The sequence below is a fragment of the Primulina huaijiensis genome, chromosome 17 (genome assembly GCF_012295235.1).
Source record: "Primulina huaijiensis isolate GDHJ02 chromosome 17, ASM1229523v2, whole genome shotgun sequence".
Taxonomy (NCBI): domain Eukaryota; kingdom Viridiplantae; phylum Streptophyta; class Magnoliopsida; order Lamiales; family Gesneriaceae; genus Primulina; species Primulina huaijiensis.
The window spans coordinates 6,106,015-6,127,197 of NC_133322.1; the positions used below are offsets into that span (position 1 = coordinate 6,106,015).

At 35.6% G+C, this 21,183-nt stretch overlaps 1 protein-coding gene across 2 annotated transcripts; it reads left to right on the forward strand.

The window, feature by feature from the left end:
• The first annotated feature begins 4,239 nt into the window (after positions 1–4,239).
• Positions 4,240–15,440, forward strand: LOC140962276 (uncharacterized). 2 transcript variants are annotated; one of them, XM_073421130.1, is made up of 3 exons: positions 4,240–4,374; positions 12,812–12,863; positions 12,942–15,440. In XM_073421130.1, the coding sequence occupies exons 2-3, from the start codon at positions 12,823–12,825 to the stop codon at positions 15,400–15,402; spliced, it is 2,502 nt and encodes an 833-aa protein (XP_073277231.1). In that variant the 5' UTR covers positions 4,240–4,374; positions 12,812–12,822; the 3' UTR covers positions 15,403–15,440. The 2 variants fall into 2 exon arrangements, with proteins under 2 accessions (XP_073277231.1, XP_073277232.1); XM_073421131.1 differs by lacking the exon at positions 4,240–4,374 and having other exon boundaries at positions 12,942–14,938; positions 15,041–15,437.
• The last annotated feature ends 5,743 nt before the right edge of the window (positions 15,441–21,183 follow it).

Genomic DNA, 21,183 nt, shown 5'->3' on the forward strand with positions numbered 1-21,183 from the left:
TTTTCAATTATTTGATTAATATGTTTAACAGTTATTTGTAACATATCATTTTCAAATAATCTTGAAAAAGCAGTAAAATTCAAAACTTTATTATTCTTTTCTATAATAAAAGATTGTTGAGGAGGATAAACAGATTTTTGAATCTGTCCAGAAGGAAATTTATAATTTCTTTCAAGAATAGAAATATAATCTATAATAAATGTTTTAAAAAACCAAGGAACAAAATGAATTAATTTATTTTGATTTTCACAGTATTTATAAAATTCTGTAACAATATATTCAAATTCTTCTTCAGAGAAACTTTTAAAATACCAATCTCTGAAAGATTTCCATTTGGGTAAATAAAATTCTGCATTGATCTTTGCTCTAGCAAAAGATCCTTTAGTAAAATCAATTTTTGGTTTACTATCCATTAAATAGTAAAATTCATTTCGGAAACAGTATCAGTTTCTTTAACTTTTTGAAAGTTACACTGATGAACAATATTATTTTGATTAATAATTAAATCTTCTGCTGAAGATTCTACTTCTTCTCGTATTTGAGAAGTTGAAACTCTAGAAGTTTGTGGAATATCCACCATATAATCTAGAGGTGAAATAAAATAATGACTAGATCTTGATCTAGCATAAACAGAAGAGGGTAATAATCTTCTTTGTTCATTATTGAACTGTATTTGAACAGATCCTTCATTATTTTGAATAACTTGATGTAAATCCCTATTTATTATAGGATTTCTAGGAACAGCTTGTTCAATTATCCAGTTTTCTGGAAATTCTACTTCTTCCCATTTTATAGATCTACGAGTTGTAATATTAGATCTATTAAAATTTGTTTCTATAAGAATAGTTTCATTTAATTTTTTATCGATTCTTTTACACATAGGATTTAGTGTAAACAATGGTTTATAATAAATACGATAACAGATACATATAACTTCTGTACCAGGAGTATAATTATAACCATGAGTTTTAACATTTAATGTTAAAGAGTCTAAAATATTTATATCAGACAAAGATAAAGATAAATTTGGATAAACATCAAAATATAATGGACCATGAGCCAGACTAGATTGAATTATTCCCATAAGGGATTGTTTCCAATTTAAATTTCTCCCATCTCTTAAAGCTGCTATAAAGCTTTCTGGTAAACCTTCTAATGTTAAATGTCTAAAAGCAATTTGTATTAAACCTATATGAATAAATCTCTAATTTTTCCTATAAGGCAAAATATCTTTATTATTTAATAGTCTAATAACCATTTCTTCATTATGAAGAGGTACTGATGATTCTGTAGTTTTTACTACCTGTTTAAAACCAATTTTTTCAAATGTTCCTAACTTATAGATCATTTTAGATTCTATTTTAGGAATAGTCCATTTATTTAATAAATCTAAATTTTCAGGTAAATCATATTCTTCATTTAAACTGTTTTTAACAGTTTCTTTTAAATTGAAAATATTCATTTGAATAAACAGTGTTAAATCATCAACCAAAACTATTTCCATGGCTCTGATATCATCTGAGGCTTGGAATACAAATTANAGAAAAGAAATAAAAATGATAGTTAATATAATATTTAGTTTAATTGATAAATAATAATTTGTTTGATTTGATTGATTAAATTTGATATAAGATGTTAAATTATCATTTTGTCATTTTAATAATTATTAAAATAAAAATAATTATATTTATTAAATATCATATTGTACTTTAAATGTAATGATATGATCGATTTAAGATAAATAATTAATAGATTGATAAAAAAATATGATAAAATAAAAATAAAATTAAATAAAATAAATTATCAATAAATTAATAATATACAACTTCAAACAACGACCTCAAACTTATATGATAATAATTACAGCTACACCTAGAAAAGATCAAGGATATTACTGTATAAAATCATTGAAAAGTCGATAGAAATTGAACGTAGGCTACATACATCGACTCTCTAGAAAAAAGAATTAAATCTATTAGTAATTAGAATTTTTTGGCATTTTAAGGTTCCAGCTGTAAGCTTATGGACAGTCACTTTCAATTATGAAATATATATAATCAGAAAATAATTGTTGTGATAATTGTTGTTTCTTTGAAAAATTTGGAGAAGCCAACAAATTAAAAATATATATTTTTTAAAAATTATTTTCTAAAAATTGTAGTTGCATGACTTTCATATATATTTTTAAAAATTTTCATAAAACCTATATGGATTTTTAAATTTATAATTGTAATTTTTAATTTATTTCTTTGAACTAATAGTTCGACGTTAATAATTTTTATTTATTTAAAATATTTTTATCTATTAATATAAATATTTTTTTATGATTTGATTTATGAAAGGAGATAAATAAGTCATTACTAAATTTATTATAATTAAATTGTAATTATTCAAGTCAACTAATATGTTTATTTATTTAATTAATTAATAATTTTTTTAAATATATGTAACAATAATTAATATTAATAAATAATCAAACTTAAAATAATTTTATTTATTTTTAAATAAATTTTTGTATGAAAAAATATATCAATTTTGGTTTGATAATATGTCTATCAATAAATAAATAAAACAATTTTTTGTACCTGGAAATATATAATAAGTACGTTAAAATATTTGAAATTAATGTAACTTTATAAAAATTTGATATATTCAATTTTTCATAATTATTCTTATTTATGTTTGTTCATAAATTTTTTATGTATTTTAATATATCAATCAATAGCACCACAAATTATATATATGTGTGTTTGTATTCAAGTGAATAAATTTTTTATTCACTATCATATGAATTTGGAATTATAATCAAAATTAAGATGTATATTAATCTTAATTAAAATTATATAAATTAATTAAAAATAAAAATGTTATATAATAAATAATAAAAAAATTACATTTTACTTAATAAAAGAAAATATTATAATTTTTTTTGTTGCATAATGCAATAATTTTTTATTAAAAGTAAAATATAAATATCATATGACTATTTAAATGCCATTTTGTCAAATTAAAAAAAATTCCACTCTACAAAAATTTAAATAAGAAATATATAAAATTTTATATTGAACATCTTTTAACTTTTTAATTCCACGAAAAACATTTAAAATCTAGAACTAATATTCTCGCCGTGTCATTTGGTTGCTTAATATTTTTCTAATGTTAAACGTTCCTTTGTCTGTGAAGTCAACACAGTAAGGGATCAATCATGTGACGGAAGTTCCTCATTCGACTCATCATTAAATAACACAATTATACATGCTTCAAATGCATTTCAAGATTCATACTCTGTCATCTATCAAATTTTTTGAATCACCCGTCTTTCTGGAAATGGGCGTGAAGGGACATTTTTTTCTTCAAGCAATTTCACTCTTAAATATTCTGATGGCTTATTTGGCCATGTCGTTAAGCAACATAACCACGGATCAATCTGCGCTTCTTGCATTCAAATCCGAGCTCAGTTTAGACCCTTCTCATGTTTTGTCCCGAAACTGGTCCATTTCTTTCCCAACATGTAAATGGATTGGAGTTACGTGCAGTTCTCGCCACCAAAGAGTGAGTGCTTTAGACGTTTCTGGCATGGGACTTACTGGAAATCTCCCGTCACAGCTCGGAAACCTCTCGTTTTTAGTTTCACTCAACTTGAGCCGTAACGTGTTTCTTGGCAAACTTCCCGAAGAATTGGCCCAGTTGCATAGAGTGAGATTCTTGGATTTTGGGTTCAACAGCTTCACCGGTGACATTCCTTCTTGGTTTGGAGTCTTGGTTGAACTTCGGTTCTTGAGACTTCGGAATAATAGTTTTACTGGTTCTTTGCCGAGTTCCATCACGAATATGTCCAAGCTTGAAGTTTTGGATACATCATATAATCCTTTGCAGGGAAACGTACCAGAATGTATTGGAAGTTTGTTTAACCTGAGGAAATTGCTACTACAATATAACAATCTTACTGGTATTATACCAGTGTCGGTTTTCAACATATCCACCATAGAAAGTATTGCTTTTACAGGGAATAAGTTGTTTGGTAATCTCCCTGAAGGGATGTGTCACAGCACGTCGAGTCTGAAAATGCTTTATCTGTCTTTCAATGAATTGGAAGGCCCCATACCGCCAAATATTTCTCGATGTTCACAGCTTAGTTTTCTTTCCTTGTCATACAATAAATTCAGTGGCTCCATACCAAGAGAAATTGGAAACTTAAGTTCACTTGAAATATTGTATCTTGGCTCCAACCATTTTACAGGTATCAAAACTTCACTTAAAGTTGCGTAACTGCAAATTTGTGCTAAATTGGTTTTCATTTCACTGGATTGAAAGTACCATTTCCGCTTATACAACACACCTCTCTAACTTCACGTAAAGTGTCAAACTCTATATGTTTGCATAAGCTTATCGTCTCTTCGGACATCAAAATTTATTGAAATTTGGAAAGATGTTTATCATTTATGTTTCTTCCATAGCTGGAACCTCAAGAACAACAACAATTCTAAAGGGGTGTATTGGTTCTAGACTTTAAATACTTTTTTGGAGTTTAAAATTTTAGAGATATTTAATCTAGACTCAAACTCACTTAGCTTTTGCAGACTAAACTTTTCAAATTCACTTAGTTTTGCATTCCATCATTCATGTCTGGTGTCTGTTTGAAGTTTTCAAACTCACTTAGCTTTTGCAGATGAAACTCTGCTGGGCAGTACTATTTCAAAAATTCTCTCCTGAAAGTTTGCCATGTGATCTGCTCCACATCAGCCAAAGATGGTGACACAGTTTCCCATCATTTTCTTGCTAGATCTTCTAGAAACAGTGCCACAACTTCCACTCTCAATCCTTCAGGTACCTACAGTAAACACAGTTGAGTTTCAACATTCTTGAGCCAGTATTGACTGGCTTTTGAATCTGGGTTGCCATCAAAGGTTGCAACACGGTTATTCCGGAGGGATTCATAATGGTACTTGATGCCACGAGGTTGGGGTTCTGGTGGGGGATGCATGGCATTGGCCATTGGGTTTACAAACCCTTGTAGTGTCGCAACTACTATAGTAGCTATTGCCACCATATCTTCATGGCTAAGATTCGCTCTTGGTGGTGATGGTGGATTTTCGTTTTGGTTGGCGCCACGAGGGTTACGGTTGTTTCTGGGTGGTCTTCTTGTCATTTCCTATAAAAATAGAGGTAAAATATCAGAACAGTACAAAGGAGAGAAAGATGCAAAATTTGGATTGAAACAAAGTTTTCTTGAGATTTTCGATGCTAAGAATTTACGGAACAATTGAATGAATAGATTTTGAGTTTCTCAAGAAAAACTTTCGGAAAGGATGAAAGTTTGTTCAGATAGGAATCCACTAGGCTTTTGCTAAAATTTGATGAAGTCTGGCAAAATCCCAGTGGGATTATGAACCCGACGGCTCTGATACAACTTAAATGTCACGCCCCGTGTCCGAAGCGTCGGTGACATCTGGCATTGTTTAATAATTAGTTGAAAAGAATTAAGCCTCGTATTGAAATGTCAAATAACCAATCTTTTTCATAAATAAAACATTGTCTTTACATTGATAATAGAATAAAAATACATCAGAGTTGCGGAAGCGGAAAATACATCCCCAGAAAGCTTTTTGTTCCTCCTCATTCAGTTGTTCTTCATTTTTATCTGAAATTTGTAAGGGGTGAGTGTTTTGGGAAACACTTAGCAAGTGGGGGTCGATCGATTTCCAATGATACATATAGAACTTAATCTTTAAAGCATTTCTTTAACAAACTTTCAAATCTTATTACTTTTAACTTATCATAACATAAACGAATTAAATATGAGACAGAGGTGATTAGACGAGCATTTCAGAAATAGATCAGAATAATTCAGAACAAACACAACATTGTTACTCATCTAATTTCAATGGTCAAATTGTCCCCAATATGTTAGTCCTCTAAAGGATGAGGCCAGAACACGGTTTTATACCCATCGATGGGGGCCAGAGAGAATATGATTTTATACCCACCAATGGGGGCCAGACAGAACATGGGTTTATACCCACCAATGGGGGCCAGACAGAATTACAATTCTCATCCCATTTCAAATCGAGTTGTAACAGTGCAACACAGAATTAAGATTTATCGGACAGAACTTATCAGAATTTCAGACGGATACAGCGGAATCAAAGAATTTCGAAGAACAGAAAGAGCATATAATCGATCGAAAATTTAAATTATAACAACACTGATTTTCGAAAATATGGACACACATACAAGCATGTCATATTATTTATATACAAAGTTTAAAATACAATAAAGTACGTAACAAAAACCCACTTACAGAATTTAAATGTATGCTTCGAATCTTGTAGCTTCTTGAACGAAATTGATTTCGAAAATCGGACAACACTTCGACGTAACTTCTGAGCACACGGACTGCACGAAGCTTCTCCTTGCCTTGGCCGAATTTTTGGATAAATTGGGGAGAGTGAGGGCCGAGATTTTGAGAGGTTGAGGGGAGAGTTTTTGAAATGCATTTCCTTTAGCATTGCATACCATATTTATAGGTGAGATTTTGCCCTTTGAGCTCCCTCATGGCCAACCCCTTGCATTCCAAGTAAGCATTAATTGTATTCATTCATTCATCCAAGCACACCAAGAGTCACTTTGGTATATCAAAGGTCATCTCTTTCATATTATATTCATCCAAGCATACCAAGAGTCACTTTGGTATATTCAAGGGACATTTCATGCATAATGACTTTGTCCAATCCCTTTGATTGTATTCGAAAATTTCGGGTTCTCACATCCCACCCTCCTTATTGAAAGTTTCGTCCTTGAAACTTGGTTCAGCTCGATCGTTTGAAAAGATGAGGATATTGTGTGTGCATCTTCTCTTCTAGTTCCCAGGTTGCTTCCCGTTCAGTATGATTCGACCACTGTACTTTGACATATGGAATGGTCCGGTGTCTCAGCACTTGATCTTTTGTGTCCACTATTCGAATAGGGACCTCTTCATATTTAAGTTCTTCATTCAGATGCCCTTCAATCATTAGCGGTGCAACTTTGAGAACATGACTCGGGTCTGGGACATATTTTCTTAGTTGTGAGATGTGGAAAACGTTATGAATTCTGGACATATCAGGTGGCAAAGCTAATCGGTAGGCTAAGGTTCCCACTTTCTCCAGTATCTCGAATGGTCCTACATATCTTGGATTTAGTTTTCCAGACTTGCTGAACCGAACCACTCTTTTCATAGGAGAGATCTTGACATATGCCTTATCACCGATCTCCAATTCCAACGGTCTTCTCTTCAAATTTGCCAAGCTCTTTTGTCTATCTTGAGTTGTCTTGAGTCTTTCTTTGATTATGGCAACTTTGTCAATGATTATTTGAACAAGCTCTGGTCCAGTAATAGCCTTTTCTCCGACTTCATACCAGTATAGAGGCGATCTACACTTTTTGCCATACAGTGCTTCATACGGAGCCATTTCAATGCTGCTGTGATAACTGTTATTATAAGCAAATTCTATCAAGGGTAACTGCTCGTTCCAATTCCCATGAAAATCTAGTGTGCATGCCCTCAACATGTCCTCGAGAGTTTGAATTGTCCTTTCAGTTTGGTCATCAGTCTGAGGATGATAGGCCGTGTTGAGAGTGAATTTGGTTCCCATAGTCTTTTGAAAACTTTTCCAAAATCGTGATACGAATCTTGGATCTCTGTCACACAGTATACTTGCCGGGACTCTGTGTAATCTCACTATGTTGTTCATATACAAGGTGGCTAGTTTATCAGGTTTTAATTCATCCGTACCGACAATAAATGTGCAGACTTGGTCAATCTGTCAATGATTACCTAGATCCCATTTTGATCTTGCTTTGATCTTGGTAGTCCTACTACAAAATCCATGGAGATGTTATCCCACTTCTACTTTGGTATTTCCAACGGTTGTAGGAGCCCTCCAGGCCGTTGATGTTCGGCCTTGACTTGTTGACAGGTTAGGCACTAGGAAACAAAGACAGCCACGTCTTTCTTCATTCCATTCCACCAATAATTATTTTTCACATCTTGGTACATTTTGGTGCTTTCTGGATGGACCGAAAATTTCGATTTATGTGCCTCAGCCATTATTTCTTCCCGAATCCCCTCGATGTATGGCACACACAACCTTCCTTTCATCCAGAGAATACCATTTTCATCAACCTGAAATTCTGGGGCCTTTCCTTCTTGAACTTGTTCTTTAATTTTGAGGATAGATGAATCTTGGTTTTGCTTCAATTTGATTGTTTCTCGAAGGTCTGGTTGCGCCGATGGAGAAGATAAACTCACTTTCCCAATGTTCATTCGGCTCAATGCATCTGCCATCTTATTTGCCTTACTCGAATGATAATTGATTGATAAATCATAATCTTTCAGAAGTTCCATCCACCTTCTTTGTCTCATGTTTAATTCTTTTTGGGTGAATATGTACTTGAGTCTCTGGTGATCTGTAAAAACTTCACATTTTACCCCATAAAGGTAATGTCTCCAGATCATTAGCGCAAATACGATTGCTGCTAACTCAAGGTCACGAGTTGGGTAATTTTGCTCATAAGGTTTTAATTGCCTTGATGCATAAGCAATTACTTGACCTTCTTGCATAAGCACACATCATGGTCGTCCTTTTGAAGCGTCGCTATATACAGTGAAGTTCTTGCCATCCTCAGAAAGGTTTAGTACTGGTGTAGATACGAGTTTCGTCTTCAGGGTCTCGAAACTCTTCTCACATGCTTCATTCCAAATAAATTTTGAATTCTTCTGTGTAAATTTGGTGAGAAGAATGGCTATTGAAGAAATTTCTTCCACAAATTTTCTGTAGTAGCAAGCTAAACCCAGAAAACTCCTTAATTCGGTTACGGTTTTTGGTTGTGGTCAGTCCTTGATTGCCTCTACTTTCTTAGGATCCACTGACACCCCTAATTCAGAGATTATATGGCCTAAGAACGCCACGCTTTTTAGCCAAAATTCACACTTCTTGAATTTTACATAGAGTTCTTTTTCTCGCAGTGTCTGCAAAGTGTGACGCAGATGCTCTCGATGATCTTTCTCACTTGGTGAGTATACTAGGATATCATCTATGAAGACTACCACAAATTTATGAAGATATGGCTTGAATACGTGGTTCATAAAGTCCATGAATGCTGCAGGAGCATTTGTTAAACCAAAAGGCATTACTGTGAATTCGTAGTGCCCATATCTTGTCCTAAAAGCGGTTTTAGGGATATCCTCTGCTTTGACATTCAGCTGATGGTAACCCGATCTTAGATCAAGTTTTGAAAAAACCTTAGCTCCTTTTAGCTGATCGAAGAGATCATCTACTCTTGAAAGCGGGTACTTATTCTTTATTGTGATCTTGTTTAACTCTCGATAATCAATGCATAGTTTTATGCTTCCGTCTTTCTTCTTTACGAACAGAACTGGGGCTCCCCACGGGTATGCACTCGGTCGAATTTGTTTCTTGTCCAATAATTCCTAAAGTTGCTCCTTCAACTCCTTTAATTCCGCTTGCACCATTCGGTATGATGCCTTTGAAATTGGTGCAGCACCAGGGGCCAGATTAATTTCAAGTTCTACTTCCCTATAGGGTAATGCTCCAGATAGATCCTCAGGAAAAACATCTGTAAATTCTTGGACAACTGGAATATCTTCCAACTTTGGGACAGTGTATTCTTCTCTGACTTCGTTGACCATTGCCAAGAAAATCTCTTCACCGCCTTTATGTCTTTCTGGGCTTGTGAGGCAGATAATAGAGATTTTCGTTCCTTGGACTTTCCATGATATAAGACTTCCTTTTTAGTCGGAGTCTGAAGTTTGACATCCTTCTTTTGGCAGTCTACCATGACATGGTGTTTTGCTAACCAGTCCATTCCAAGAATGATATCGAACTCAATCATGTTGAGTTGGATCAATTCCGCCTCAAAAATTTGTTTACTGATACAGATCTTACAGTTTCGATACACCTTGTGAGTTTCAATTGCTTTACTTTCAGGTGTTGCCACTCTTAACGGTTCACTAAGAATTTCATGCTCAAGTTTTAGCTTCTTAGCAAATCTTCTAGACACAAATGAGTGCGTAGCACCACAATCAAACAAGGCATAAGCAGGCATTTTATTGAGCAAAACCGTACCTGCCACCACTTCATTGGTGTTATCCGCTTCTTCTTGAGTGATAGCATACACTCGAGCGTTGGTCTTGTTTTCATTTGGTTTGCTGGGTCCAGTCCCTTTGTTGTCAGGACAATATTCAATCCGATGACCCACTTTCCCACGTCTGAAACAAGCTCCCGTTTTCCGATAACATTCCCCAATGTGATTCCGCCGACAAGCATTGCACCATTTTCCTTCTTTATTGCCAGCACTGTTAAAAGTTCCTCTTGAGGGGCTGCTTGAATAACTTGGCCTCTTGAATTTGGGGCCACCTTGAGTAGACTGACTGATCAACGGTCTCTTGTTCTTGTTTTCGTCTTCTCGGCGTTTGATATCAGTTTCTGCGCTCATTGCTGCGCCCATCAAATCTGAAAAATTGCCTGGCCTGAATACTGCCAAAGCCGACTGAATCCGGCTACTCAGCCCTTTCTTAAAACAATGCATTTTTAAGGTCTCATTTGACATTATGGTTGGCACATAGGTTCCCAAATCATTGAACCTTGATGTGTATTCTATCACCGTCATGTCTGGTGTCTGTTTGAAGTTTTCAAACTCACTTAGCTTTTGCAGACGAAACTCTGCTGGGTAGTACTATTTGAAAAATTCTCCTGAAAGTTTGCCATGTGATCTGCTCCACATCAGCCAAAGATGGTGACACAGTTTCCCACCACTTTCTTGCTAGATCTTCCAGAAACGGTGCCACAACTTCCACTCTCAATCCTTCAGGTACCTCCAGTAAATGCAGTTGAGTTTCAACATTCTTGAGCCAGTTATGACTGACTTCTAAATCTGGGTTGCCATAAAAGGTTGGGACACGGTTCTTCCGGAGAGATTCATAATGATACTTGATGCCACGAGGTTGGGGTTCTGGTGGTGGATGGATGGCATTGGCCATTGGGTTTACAAACCCTTGTAGTGTCGCAGCTACTATAGTAGCTATTGCCACCATATCTTTATGGCTAAGATTCGCTCTTGGTGGTGATGGTGGATTTTCGTTTTGGTTGGCGCCACGAGGGTTACAGTTGTTTCTGGGTGGTCTTCCTGCCATTTCCTATACAAAGGATAGAAAGATGCAAAATTTGGATTGAAACAAAGTTTTCATGAGATTTTCGATACTAAGAATTTACGGAACGATCAAAGGATTAGATTTGAGTTTCTCAAGAAAAATTTTCGGAAAGGATGAAAGTTTGTTCAGATAGGAATACACTAGGATTTTGCCAAAATTTGACTAAGTCGAATTTTGTCTGTCAAAATCCCAGCGGGATTATGAACACAGCTCTGATACCACTTAGATGTCACGCCCCGTGTCCGAAGCGTCGGTGACATCCGGCATTGTTTAACAGTTACTTGAAAACAATTAAGCCTCGTATCGAAATGCCAAATAACCAGCCTTTTTCATAAATAAAACATTGTCTTTACATTGACAATTGAATAAAAATACATTAGAGTTGCGAAAGCGGAAACTAAACAAAAGGAAAATAAAGTCTTGATTCTTGAATCTTGCTTATCGACTACCATCCCCAGAAAGCTTATTGTTCCTCCTCATTCAGTTGCTCTTCATTTTTATCTGAATTTTGTAAGGGGTGAGTGTTTTGGGAAACACTCAGCAAGTGGGGGTCGATCGATTTCCAATGATACATATAGAACTTAATCTTTAAAGCATTTCTTTAACAAATTTTCAAATCTTATTACTTTTAACTTATCTTAACAGAAACGAATCAAATATGAGACATATGTGATCAGACGATTCAGAGCAGTTCAGAAACAGATCAGAACAATTCAGAACAAACACAACATTGTTACTCATCTCATTTCAATGGTCAAATTATCCCCAATATATTAGTCCTCTAAAGGGTGAGGCCAGAATACGGTTTTATACCCACCGATGGGGGCCAGACAGAATATGGTTTTATACCTACCAATGGGGGCCAGACAGAATTACAATTCTCGTCCCATTTCAAATCGAGTTGTAATAGTGCAACACAGAATTCAGATTTATTGGACAGGACTTATCAGAATTTCAGACGGATACAGCGGAATCAAAGAATTTCAAAGAACAGAAAGATCATATCATCGATCGAAATTTTAAATTGTAACGACACTGATTTTCAAAAATATGGACACACATACAAGCATGTCATATTATTTATATACAAAGTTTAAAATACAATAAAGTACGTAACAAAAACCGACTTACAGAATTTAAAGGTATGCTTCGAATGTTGCAGCTTCTTGAACGAAATTGCTATCGAAAACCGGACATCACTTCGATGTAACTTTTGAGCACACGGACTGCACGAAGCTTCTTCTTGCCTTGGCCGAATTTTTGGATGAATTGGGGAGATTGAGGGCCGAGATTTTGAGAGGTTGAGGGGAGAATTTTTTAAATGCATTTCCTTTAGCATTGCATACCATATTTATATGTGAGATTTTGCCCTTTGAGCTCCCTCATGGCCAACCCCTTGCATTCTAAGCAAGCATTAATTGTATTCATTCATTCATCCAAGCACACCAAGAGTCACTTTGGTATATCAAGGGTCATCTCTTTCATAATAAATTCATCCAAGCATACCAAGAGTCACTTTGGTATATTCAAGGGACATTTTATGCATAATGACTTTGTCCAATCCCTTTGATTGTATTTGAAAATTTCGGGTTCTCACAGGAAACTTAACAATGCTGCAAATGTTGTATATTGGCTACAACAAGCTGATAGGGCTAATAGGTATAGTAATTAATGAGATTGTATCTTGTGAATCCAAGAAACTGACACCAAAATGTTCTTGCTTTTCAAGCACAATTCCAGAAGAAGTGGGCAATCTTTACAATTTGGAGGTATTGGAATTGGGAGTCAATCACTTAACCGGTTATATCCCAGAAAAAATCTTCAACATCTCAACATTAATCACGATAGGTGTTCCAGTGAACCAACTTTGGGGTTACCTTTCATCGATTTTGAGTTATGGGCTACCTAATCTGCAAGAACTCTACCTTAATAACAATTTTTTCTTCGGAGAAATCACCGAATCTATATCAAATTTTTCTAAACTCACCATCATCGTCTTTTCTTACAACAGTCTTAGTGGACAAGTTCCCAACTCCTTTGGCAAGTTGAATCTTTTAGAAGCTTTACAGTTATCTGGGAACAATTTTGTTAGTGAAACATCAGAACTAAGCTTCGTCGGTCCAATGAAAAACTGCAGCTACCTAACAAATTTAGGTTTAGGAGATAATCCTTTCAATGGAATTCTTCCAGTTTCAGTAGGGAATTTGTCGACTACTATTCAATATTTTTATGCTTACAAGTGTGGTCTTCGAGGCAGCATTCCGGATGCGTTTGGGAATCTTGAAAATTTGATTGTTTTGAGCCTGTTTGGTAACGAAATCACTGGAACTATTCCGAATACATTGGTAAACTTGAAAGAACTTCAAGGATTATATATTTTCCGCAACAAAATAAACGGGCCTATACCTGATAGTCTCTGTATGTTACCGAATTTGAATGGAATGCGGCTTGAGAAAAATCAAATAACTGGTTCTATCCCTGATTGCATAGGAAATCTAACTTCTCTAAGACATCTATTCTTGGGGAACAACAGATTAAATTCTGTCATACCGAGTAGCCTATGGAAACTGAATGATCTTCTCGGGTTGAATCTGTCTGCAAATCTTTTAACGGGTGTCTTGCCTTCAGATATCGAAAATCTGAAGGTTGTAGTCAACCTTGATTTGTCAAACAATCAACTTTCAAGCATAATTCCTGGCTCAATTGGAGGCTTACTAAGTGTTATCTTTCTTTCTTTGGCACGAAACAGATTTCAAGGATCTATTCCTCAGTCAATCGATAAGTTATTGAGTTTGGAGACACTAGATCTTTCGCACAACAATCTTTCTGGAACCATACCGATGTCATTAGAAACACTTCATTATCTCAAGTACTTTGATGTTTCTTTCAACGAGTTGAGCGGTCAAATCCCTACTGGTGGCCCCTTTAAATCCTTTTCAAGCCAGTTCTTTGTGTCTAATGTAGGACTCTGTGGTGATTCTAAATATGGAGTTCCACCTTGTCACGAAAATACAAACACCGAGTCCAAAAGGAAAATAATGATTCTTCGTGTTGTATATATTTTCCTAGGGATTTCAGTGCTAGTTTTTGCCATTACCTTGTCATATATATTTGCAAGATACAGGAAGAAAAACAAGACAGAAACCACAATAAATAGTTCATTCGATACTGCAACATCACGAGTCTTATATCATGAACTTGTAAAGACCACCGAAGGGTTCAACGAGAACCATTTACTTGGAAAGGGAAGTTATGGCTCTGTCTATAAAGGGACGCTTCAAAATGGAGAGGACGTGGCGATAAAAGTGTTCAATTTGCAGTCAGAAGGCGGATTCAGGAGTTTTGATACTGAGTGTGAAGTACTGCGCAGGCTTCGCCATAGAAATCTTTGCAAAGTCATCAGTAGTTGCTCAAACGAAGACTTCAAGGCATTGGTTCTCCAATATATGCCAAATGGAAGCCTCGAACAATGGCTATATTCGGAAAACAACTTCTTGGACATTGTTCAAAGGCTAAACATAATGATTGATGTAGCATGCGCGCTAGAATATCTACACCATGGTTACTCAATACCTATAATTCACTGTGATTTAAAGCCAAGCAATGTGCTCTTGGATGATGATATGGTTGCCCATTTGAGCGATTTTGGAGTCGCTAAGCTATTAAGTGATGGAGTCAGTGTTACACTCACAAGGACCTTCGCCACATTAGGCTACATCGCACCAGGTAAACATGACATTTTTCACTCCAATACACCATCAATCACATTTTTTTTAATCTCACTTGTCATACATTCGATGAACTTCTTTGTTTTCTTCGGTCTCGTAGAATACGGTTCGGAAGGTTTGGTATCTGTGAAATGCGATGTTTATAGCTACGGTATAATGCTGATGGAAGTTTTTACAAGAACGAAGTCGAACGATTCAAAATTTCCAGGGGATTTAAGCCTAAGGAGGTGGGTGAATGATTCAATGCCTAATGCGTTTGTACAAGTTATAGATTCGACATTGTTGAGAGGAGAAGAAAAACATTCCAGTGAAAAATTGGAATGCTTGGGGTTGATAATGGAGATAGCTTTACAATGTTCCATGGAGAATCCGAGTGAAAGGATAATCAACATGAATTTTGTTGTTGTAGCATTGAAGAAGATTATGTCTAAGCTCCTTCAGTATTTTCCACAAGTCAATTGATTGTACAAATTAAATATTGTATGAAATTTAAACTATTATCAGATATATTATAAGTTCATTACATAAACTTATTATTATTATTATTAATTCCTAAAACTATATAATTTCAAATTGTTAATGTATTAAGTGAATATAAATTCATAATTTTCTGAAAATTAATGTGCTATCATAATATATTTTTAATTCTAAATGTTGTATCGTTAAAATAACACATATAATTATAACGATGTAAATATATAGTTAGAATGTAAACATATACTTATAGGGATCAAATTATTCTTTCTTGCGTTCAAGATATCATAAAACAAAACATATTTTTTCATAAGAAACACATATAGTTATTTATTTTCTAACGAAATAAAACAAATGAAACCTTTCTTTCTAGGAAAATTAAATTTATGTTTACGATTTTTGTTTTGTTTTTTTTAATTTTGATATTATCAAAATTCAGTTTTAATATATTATATTTGTTTTTTTTTTTTCAATTGTAAAAAAATGGACACAATACAAACGGAGGATAAGATTAGCAACAACGGGTGAGTCAAGGGAAATAATTAGCAACAACGGGTGATCAAGAAGGAAGCATTGGTGAAGCTTTTAAGATGGCATTTTGGCACTCTGATTTTCGGGGGAAGCAGCTGGAAGCCATTGAATCAGTTTTATCAGGTTTGATTTTTTTCCGTGTGCATAATGTGTGGGGAGAGGACGGAACTAAATGGAAATTTCTACGGCAGCTGGAACTAACGGCAATCTCGTATGTGTTTATTCAGAATTGCACCATTTTTCTTTTCTAGAAGATGGGCAATGTTAATGGAGTGTTTCTGATCGTCATAAGTTAAAATTGAGGCATGGATAGTAACTACTTTTTGCCTCTCATGTCAAATCATGTGCGAAGTTTTACTAGTTGATATGAGGCTTCCTTTTCTCCACACTGCTGTCCAAACTCCAAATTAACATCATTCTCTGTATGATATGTGGCAGAGAGTTATTAATATTAGATTTGGTACTTCTGCAGAGTTCAGGAGGACGTGATAGAGTCCTTGTGTTTACAAAACCCTCATCATTCAACCGCCCAAATATTTATTATGAAGGTGGAGTTCCCATAGCTTGATCATCACGTTAAAGTTTTCATGACATAAATGATGCTCATAGATATATCTTTTACGGATATCTATAAAATCAGAAGATTCAAATTCATAAACTCCTCCCACCTCATTAAACCTGATACAGTGAAACTAATCTTAAATGAAATTCCAATGATGATGAATCTGAATGAATGAGCCACTTTGTTATGAGTGTTAAATAGAGGATTAAATAGCATCATATATGTTTCTCAAACTACTTCATCCTGCAGTTCGCTTCTGATCTTTGTGAGTATCTTAAATCATTTGGGAATATTTGTGCTATAGTCTACTGCCTTGAGCGGACAACTTGTGATGGAAAAGTGGGAAGTCATTTTATTTGTCACAGATGGCAAGATNAGAAAACAAATTTTCGATGATTGAAAAGCACTTTAGTGATGGGGTTGGCCGAGCTATGGAGAAGAAGAGTAGGTTTCAGTAGTTTTTACAGAATGTGGAACTTGCATGTTTTCTTTATAAATTACAACTGTTTGCTTATGTTATCTTTGTTGGATCTCGGTTTTCTCGTGCCCAAAACGCAGCGAAAATTTAAAAATTTTATTTTATTTTGACAATCAAAATATATTTGTTTGAGCACTCGTATGGTTTTATGAATAAACATTCATAGGGCGTAAAGAATTTTATACCTTTGGTGATCAAATCACTTGGCTCCAACTAATTCGGTGATGACAAATATAGCTCTTGATGAATCCCTACGAACTTTCTTCAAGGACTCTTTTCTTCTAATCAGGTCCACGACTAGATGGTTTGATCCTATTCTAATTTGCACTAGAAAAGTAGAAGATATTTTGCGTTGAGATCGAAATATGAGAGACGGCTCAAATAATTCTCCAAAGAGAGGTGGCCGAATTCTTGAGAGGAGATGGGGAGGAATTTCGAAATTATGGTTGTTTTATGGAGGCTAGGGTTTAAGTCTCATACTTAAATAAAGTCTCCATGACTTAATTACCATATAATAATACATGGGCCTCTTAATTAACATTAATGGGCTTGATTAATTAATTGGACTAGTCCAACTAGTTTAATTAATTAATCAAAGTCCATTAAGAACTTTAATTATTTAGTATGTTGGACTTGTACTCCTACAAGCCCATTAAACATACTTCCCACTATATTTAATTTAATATTTAATAAACTCAACTTTTGAGCTTAATAAATAAAATCGATTATAAATTCAACATTTGAATTTATTATTTAAATTATAAATCCAACTCCTTGAATTTTATCACCTCCAAAATTTTCCTTGAATTTTATCACCTCCTAAATTTAATATTTAATAAACCCAATTTTTGAGTTTAATAAATTAAATTATCAAAATTTATAAATTCATAGATTCAACTTCTTGAATTTACTATCTCATAAATTCAACTCTTTGAATTTATTTTCTCAAAATTTAATTATCATAAATTCAACTCCTTGAATTTACTATATCATAATATAAATTCAACTCTTGAATTTATTCTCTCAACGGGAACAAACGATCCATTGCTTGTGTGACTCTCAATGGTTCAGGGATACAGCTAGCCGTGGGTTCACAACTCTTTGTGATTCAGGACATAATCCTTTATTCGGGCTTTACCCTAGTTAGCCCCATTCTTTTCATCAGTGAGACATATCCCTTAAGGTGAGGAGTCCGCGAGCCAGTGAACAAGGTGAACATGATTGTCTTAAACAGGCAGCAAAGCACAATCAAGTCTCGATTACCGAAATCATAGTCCCGCTTGAGCCTTTCCTTTCAGACTAGCCCTTTCTTCTTCTTATCGGGATAGCCATTTTGCTTGGGACTAGCCTTGAATACTAGCCATTTTCTCATCGCATCAAGAGGGCTGCGAGGCTCGGTTTCGTTCTTTTTGATTTATCTCTGCCTATGCTCGGTTTGCCTTGGATCGAGGTTTGAGTGGTATGTGTGACGCATTTTACATTTGATTGTTGAAAGGTTGACATACGACTAACAGCAGGCAAGGTGTGTTTGAAAGAGAGGAGAGTGAACGCACCAGTGTGAATAAGACAGCTTGAACTAGGATGAATCATACGCCTGGTTGAGCTAGACTGACAGCACCCGTCGGTACATGAAGATTGATATTGGTTAGTTCTCCTCCCTTTTTGGTATGGTATCGCTTGAATGAAGGCTGCCCTTATGGATTGGAAGGGTCAAGGAACGAGTGGAATACTTGTCATTTCCTCGCTCAATCTCATATCAGTCAGTCTACTTGCCCGAAGCTACTGCCTTAGCTGAAGTGAACCGAGGGAAAGCTATCATAACGGACTAGTTCTCTTATCCGTTAGGGGAGTCTGGGGTATTTAGAATATGTATTCAGAAGAGATCAAACCTATAAAGTGTCGCAGGCACAAGGAAAGAATCTGGAATAAATTGATCAACTTTCGTCATTGCAAGCGTTCCTTGGAGATTGAGAGATAGAGTCCATATGGGTTAGTGTAGAAAATCCGCTAGTGAATACTTAATGTAGTGATGTGATACCATTTCTGTTTGAAAGACGCTGCGAAGCGGCAGATCCTAATCTTTTTAAACAAAGGTGGTTCACTCTATTTCTAATCTTTCTATGGTTGTTCATTCCTTGTAGAATCGAGTGATTCGCAAGTGAGTGTAGGTAGATCTACCACCATTTTCTTCAGTATGCCCTTCGCCGCTGTCACTGGAATACCTTTCTTCCTCTACGACGAGAAATGAAAACACCCCTTCTTTTGCCGCAGCTGCGGAACAGCGGGTCTCTAAGAAGGAAAGTCGGGATAACATGCTTTCAAGGTTCAATTCCAATGAGTTATAAACTATGGACGTGACTCCCCAACCACCTCAAGTAGGGTTATACTACTTTCCAGGCCTACTAGGATGGGATAGGGGTGGATTCAACTAGAGTACCATCTCTCAACCTCAGATTTGACATGGTTTATAAACCTGGAGCTGTAGTTGTAGAATGGACTCATCATGAGTTGGGGAACTACTACTAGCCACTACCAGTTACTTACTTAGCCGGATTACTATCTGAAATATAGAATTTTGTACGTAGTATCGTTTACGTCGAGGTTCTGCCGCGAGCTATCCAACTTTTTTCAGTCAAGACGGAGTCCCAGATGGAGAAATTTGGGAAGACTATGTCTCGTGCGTGAGTCAGCTTATCCTGATCAAAGAGGTGCGCAGTACTGATCTAGAAGACAAGGAGGAGATATTTTCTCGTTGTTCCTAGATACTCTGTTTGTGTGAAGTACATCACCAGGTACAAGATCGAAAGAAATGGAGCAATGTAATGCCCAAAAAGGTGAAACTACTGGCATCGGGCCGTTGGCCCTATCAATATCTATTCTTTCAAGTCCAACTAAAAATCTCAAAATCAGGACTGTTAGGTCATCGCAAGCTATGCCTATCGCTTCCCCTCACACACCTACGAGGCTATGCCACCACAAAAGCAATCGATATGGGTCAAGGGATTGAAACTCTCGAGATTTCCACTATTTTCTTGTTTTGCCGTTCGCCGAGGATCCGGTGTGCTTTTCAAAACCCATCTTTTATGCCCATGGGAGGTGGAAGCAGCTGTTTCATTAGGATGTGGCAAGAGCGGTCCTCCTTTTTCAATTGGAAAGAAATCATTACTATGCTATCGCTGGAAGACTTTTTTTCATTCAACAATCAATACAAACCGTGGAAAACGAGAAGCTCCAACAGGAGCAAATGCTCGATCTGTTCTGGGAGCATCCGCCTGCTCTCGATCCGGAGGCCGTAGGAAGAATGATGCAATTGATCCGGAACCGCATTCGCGGTATGGAAGACAAGAAGAGGGCGCTCCTTCAAGAGCAAGAAATGCTCATTGTGGAGGCGGCTTCACACATCCGCGGCGGCGGGGGAAACTAGAAGAGAAGAGTCTGTCGACACAAAGTAGTGTGTTTTAGGCTTTCTTTGTTATGTTTAATGTTGTTCTATGTCTTTTGTTAACTTAATATGAGTTAACTTTGTAATGTTGTGTTTAGTTGCGTGGCTGGTCTATGTGCGTGTAAGCTTCCTATTTTATGTACTCCCATGTATAAAAACTTGCTTGTAGTGCTGGAATGAAAAAAATCTACTCTGTTCTAGTTCATTCTCTTTACCGCAGAAAGACAACAAATTGATATTATCTAGTAACTCGTTAGGAATCACATATTCCCGCCCACCACATTCTCAATAAGCCCAGTCATATGTACACCACTCTCATGGGCCAAAGCCCCATCTTACATACGTGTAGTCATCTCCTTGAAAGTGGTGTGCATCATTGTATGAGTTTCATGCACTATGCAACACTTGCAAGCGCATTCGAATGTCAACAGCATTCAACATTTCCTCAAACTTTCCCTACAGTTCTTTTGACATAAAAGCGAGCATGTTACACTTTAGATTGCATACTATGGTCCTACCACCTTGCATGCTTTGTCAGTTCAGCAGGACTGGCATTAGTGTGTATGTCATTTTCTCCGAATTCAGAACAATTTCCCAACCAGTCTTGAAAATTATATTCGGTTAGCTTGTTAATAACAGAATTGTATTACGTGACGAAATCGAAAATATACTGATATGGAAACAGAATAATGGTTGCTGATTATTTTAAAATAATTTTAAGATTTAAAATATGGATTTTTATTTTATAAATTCCCT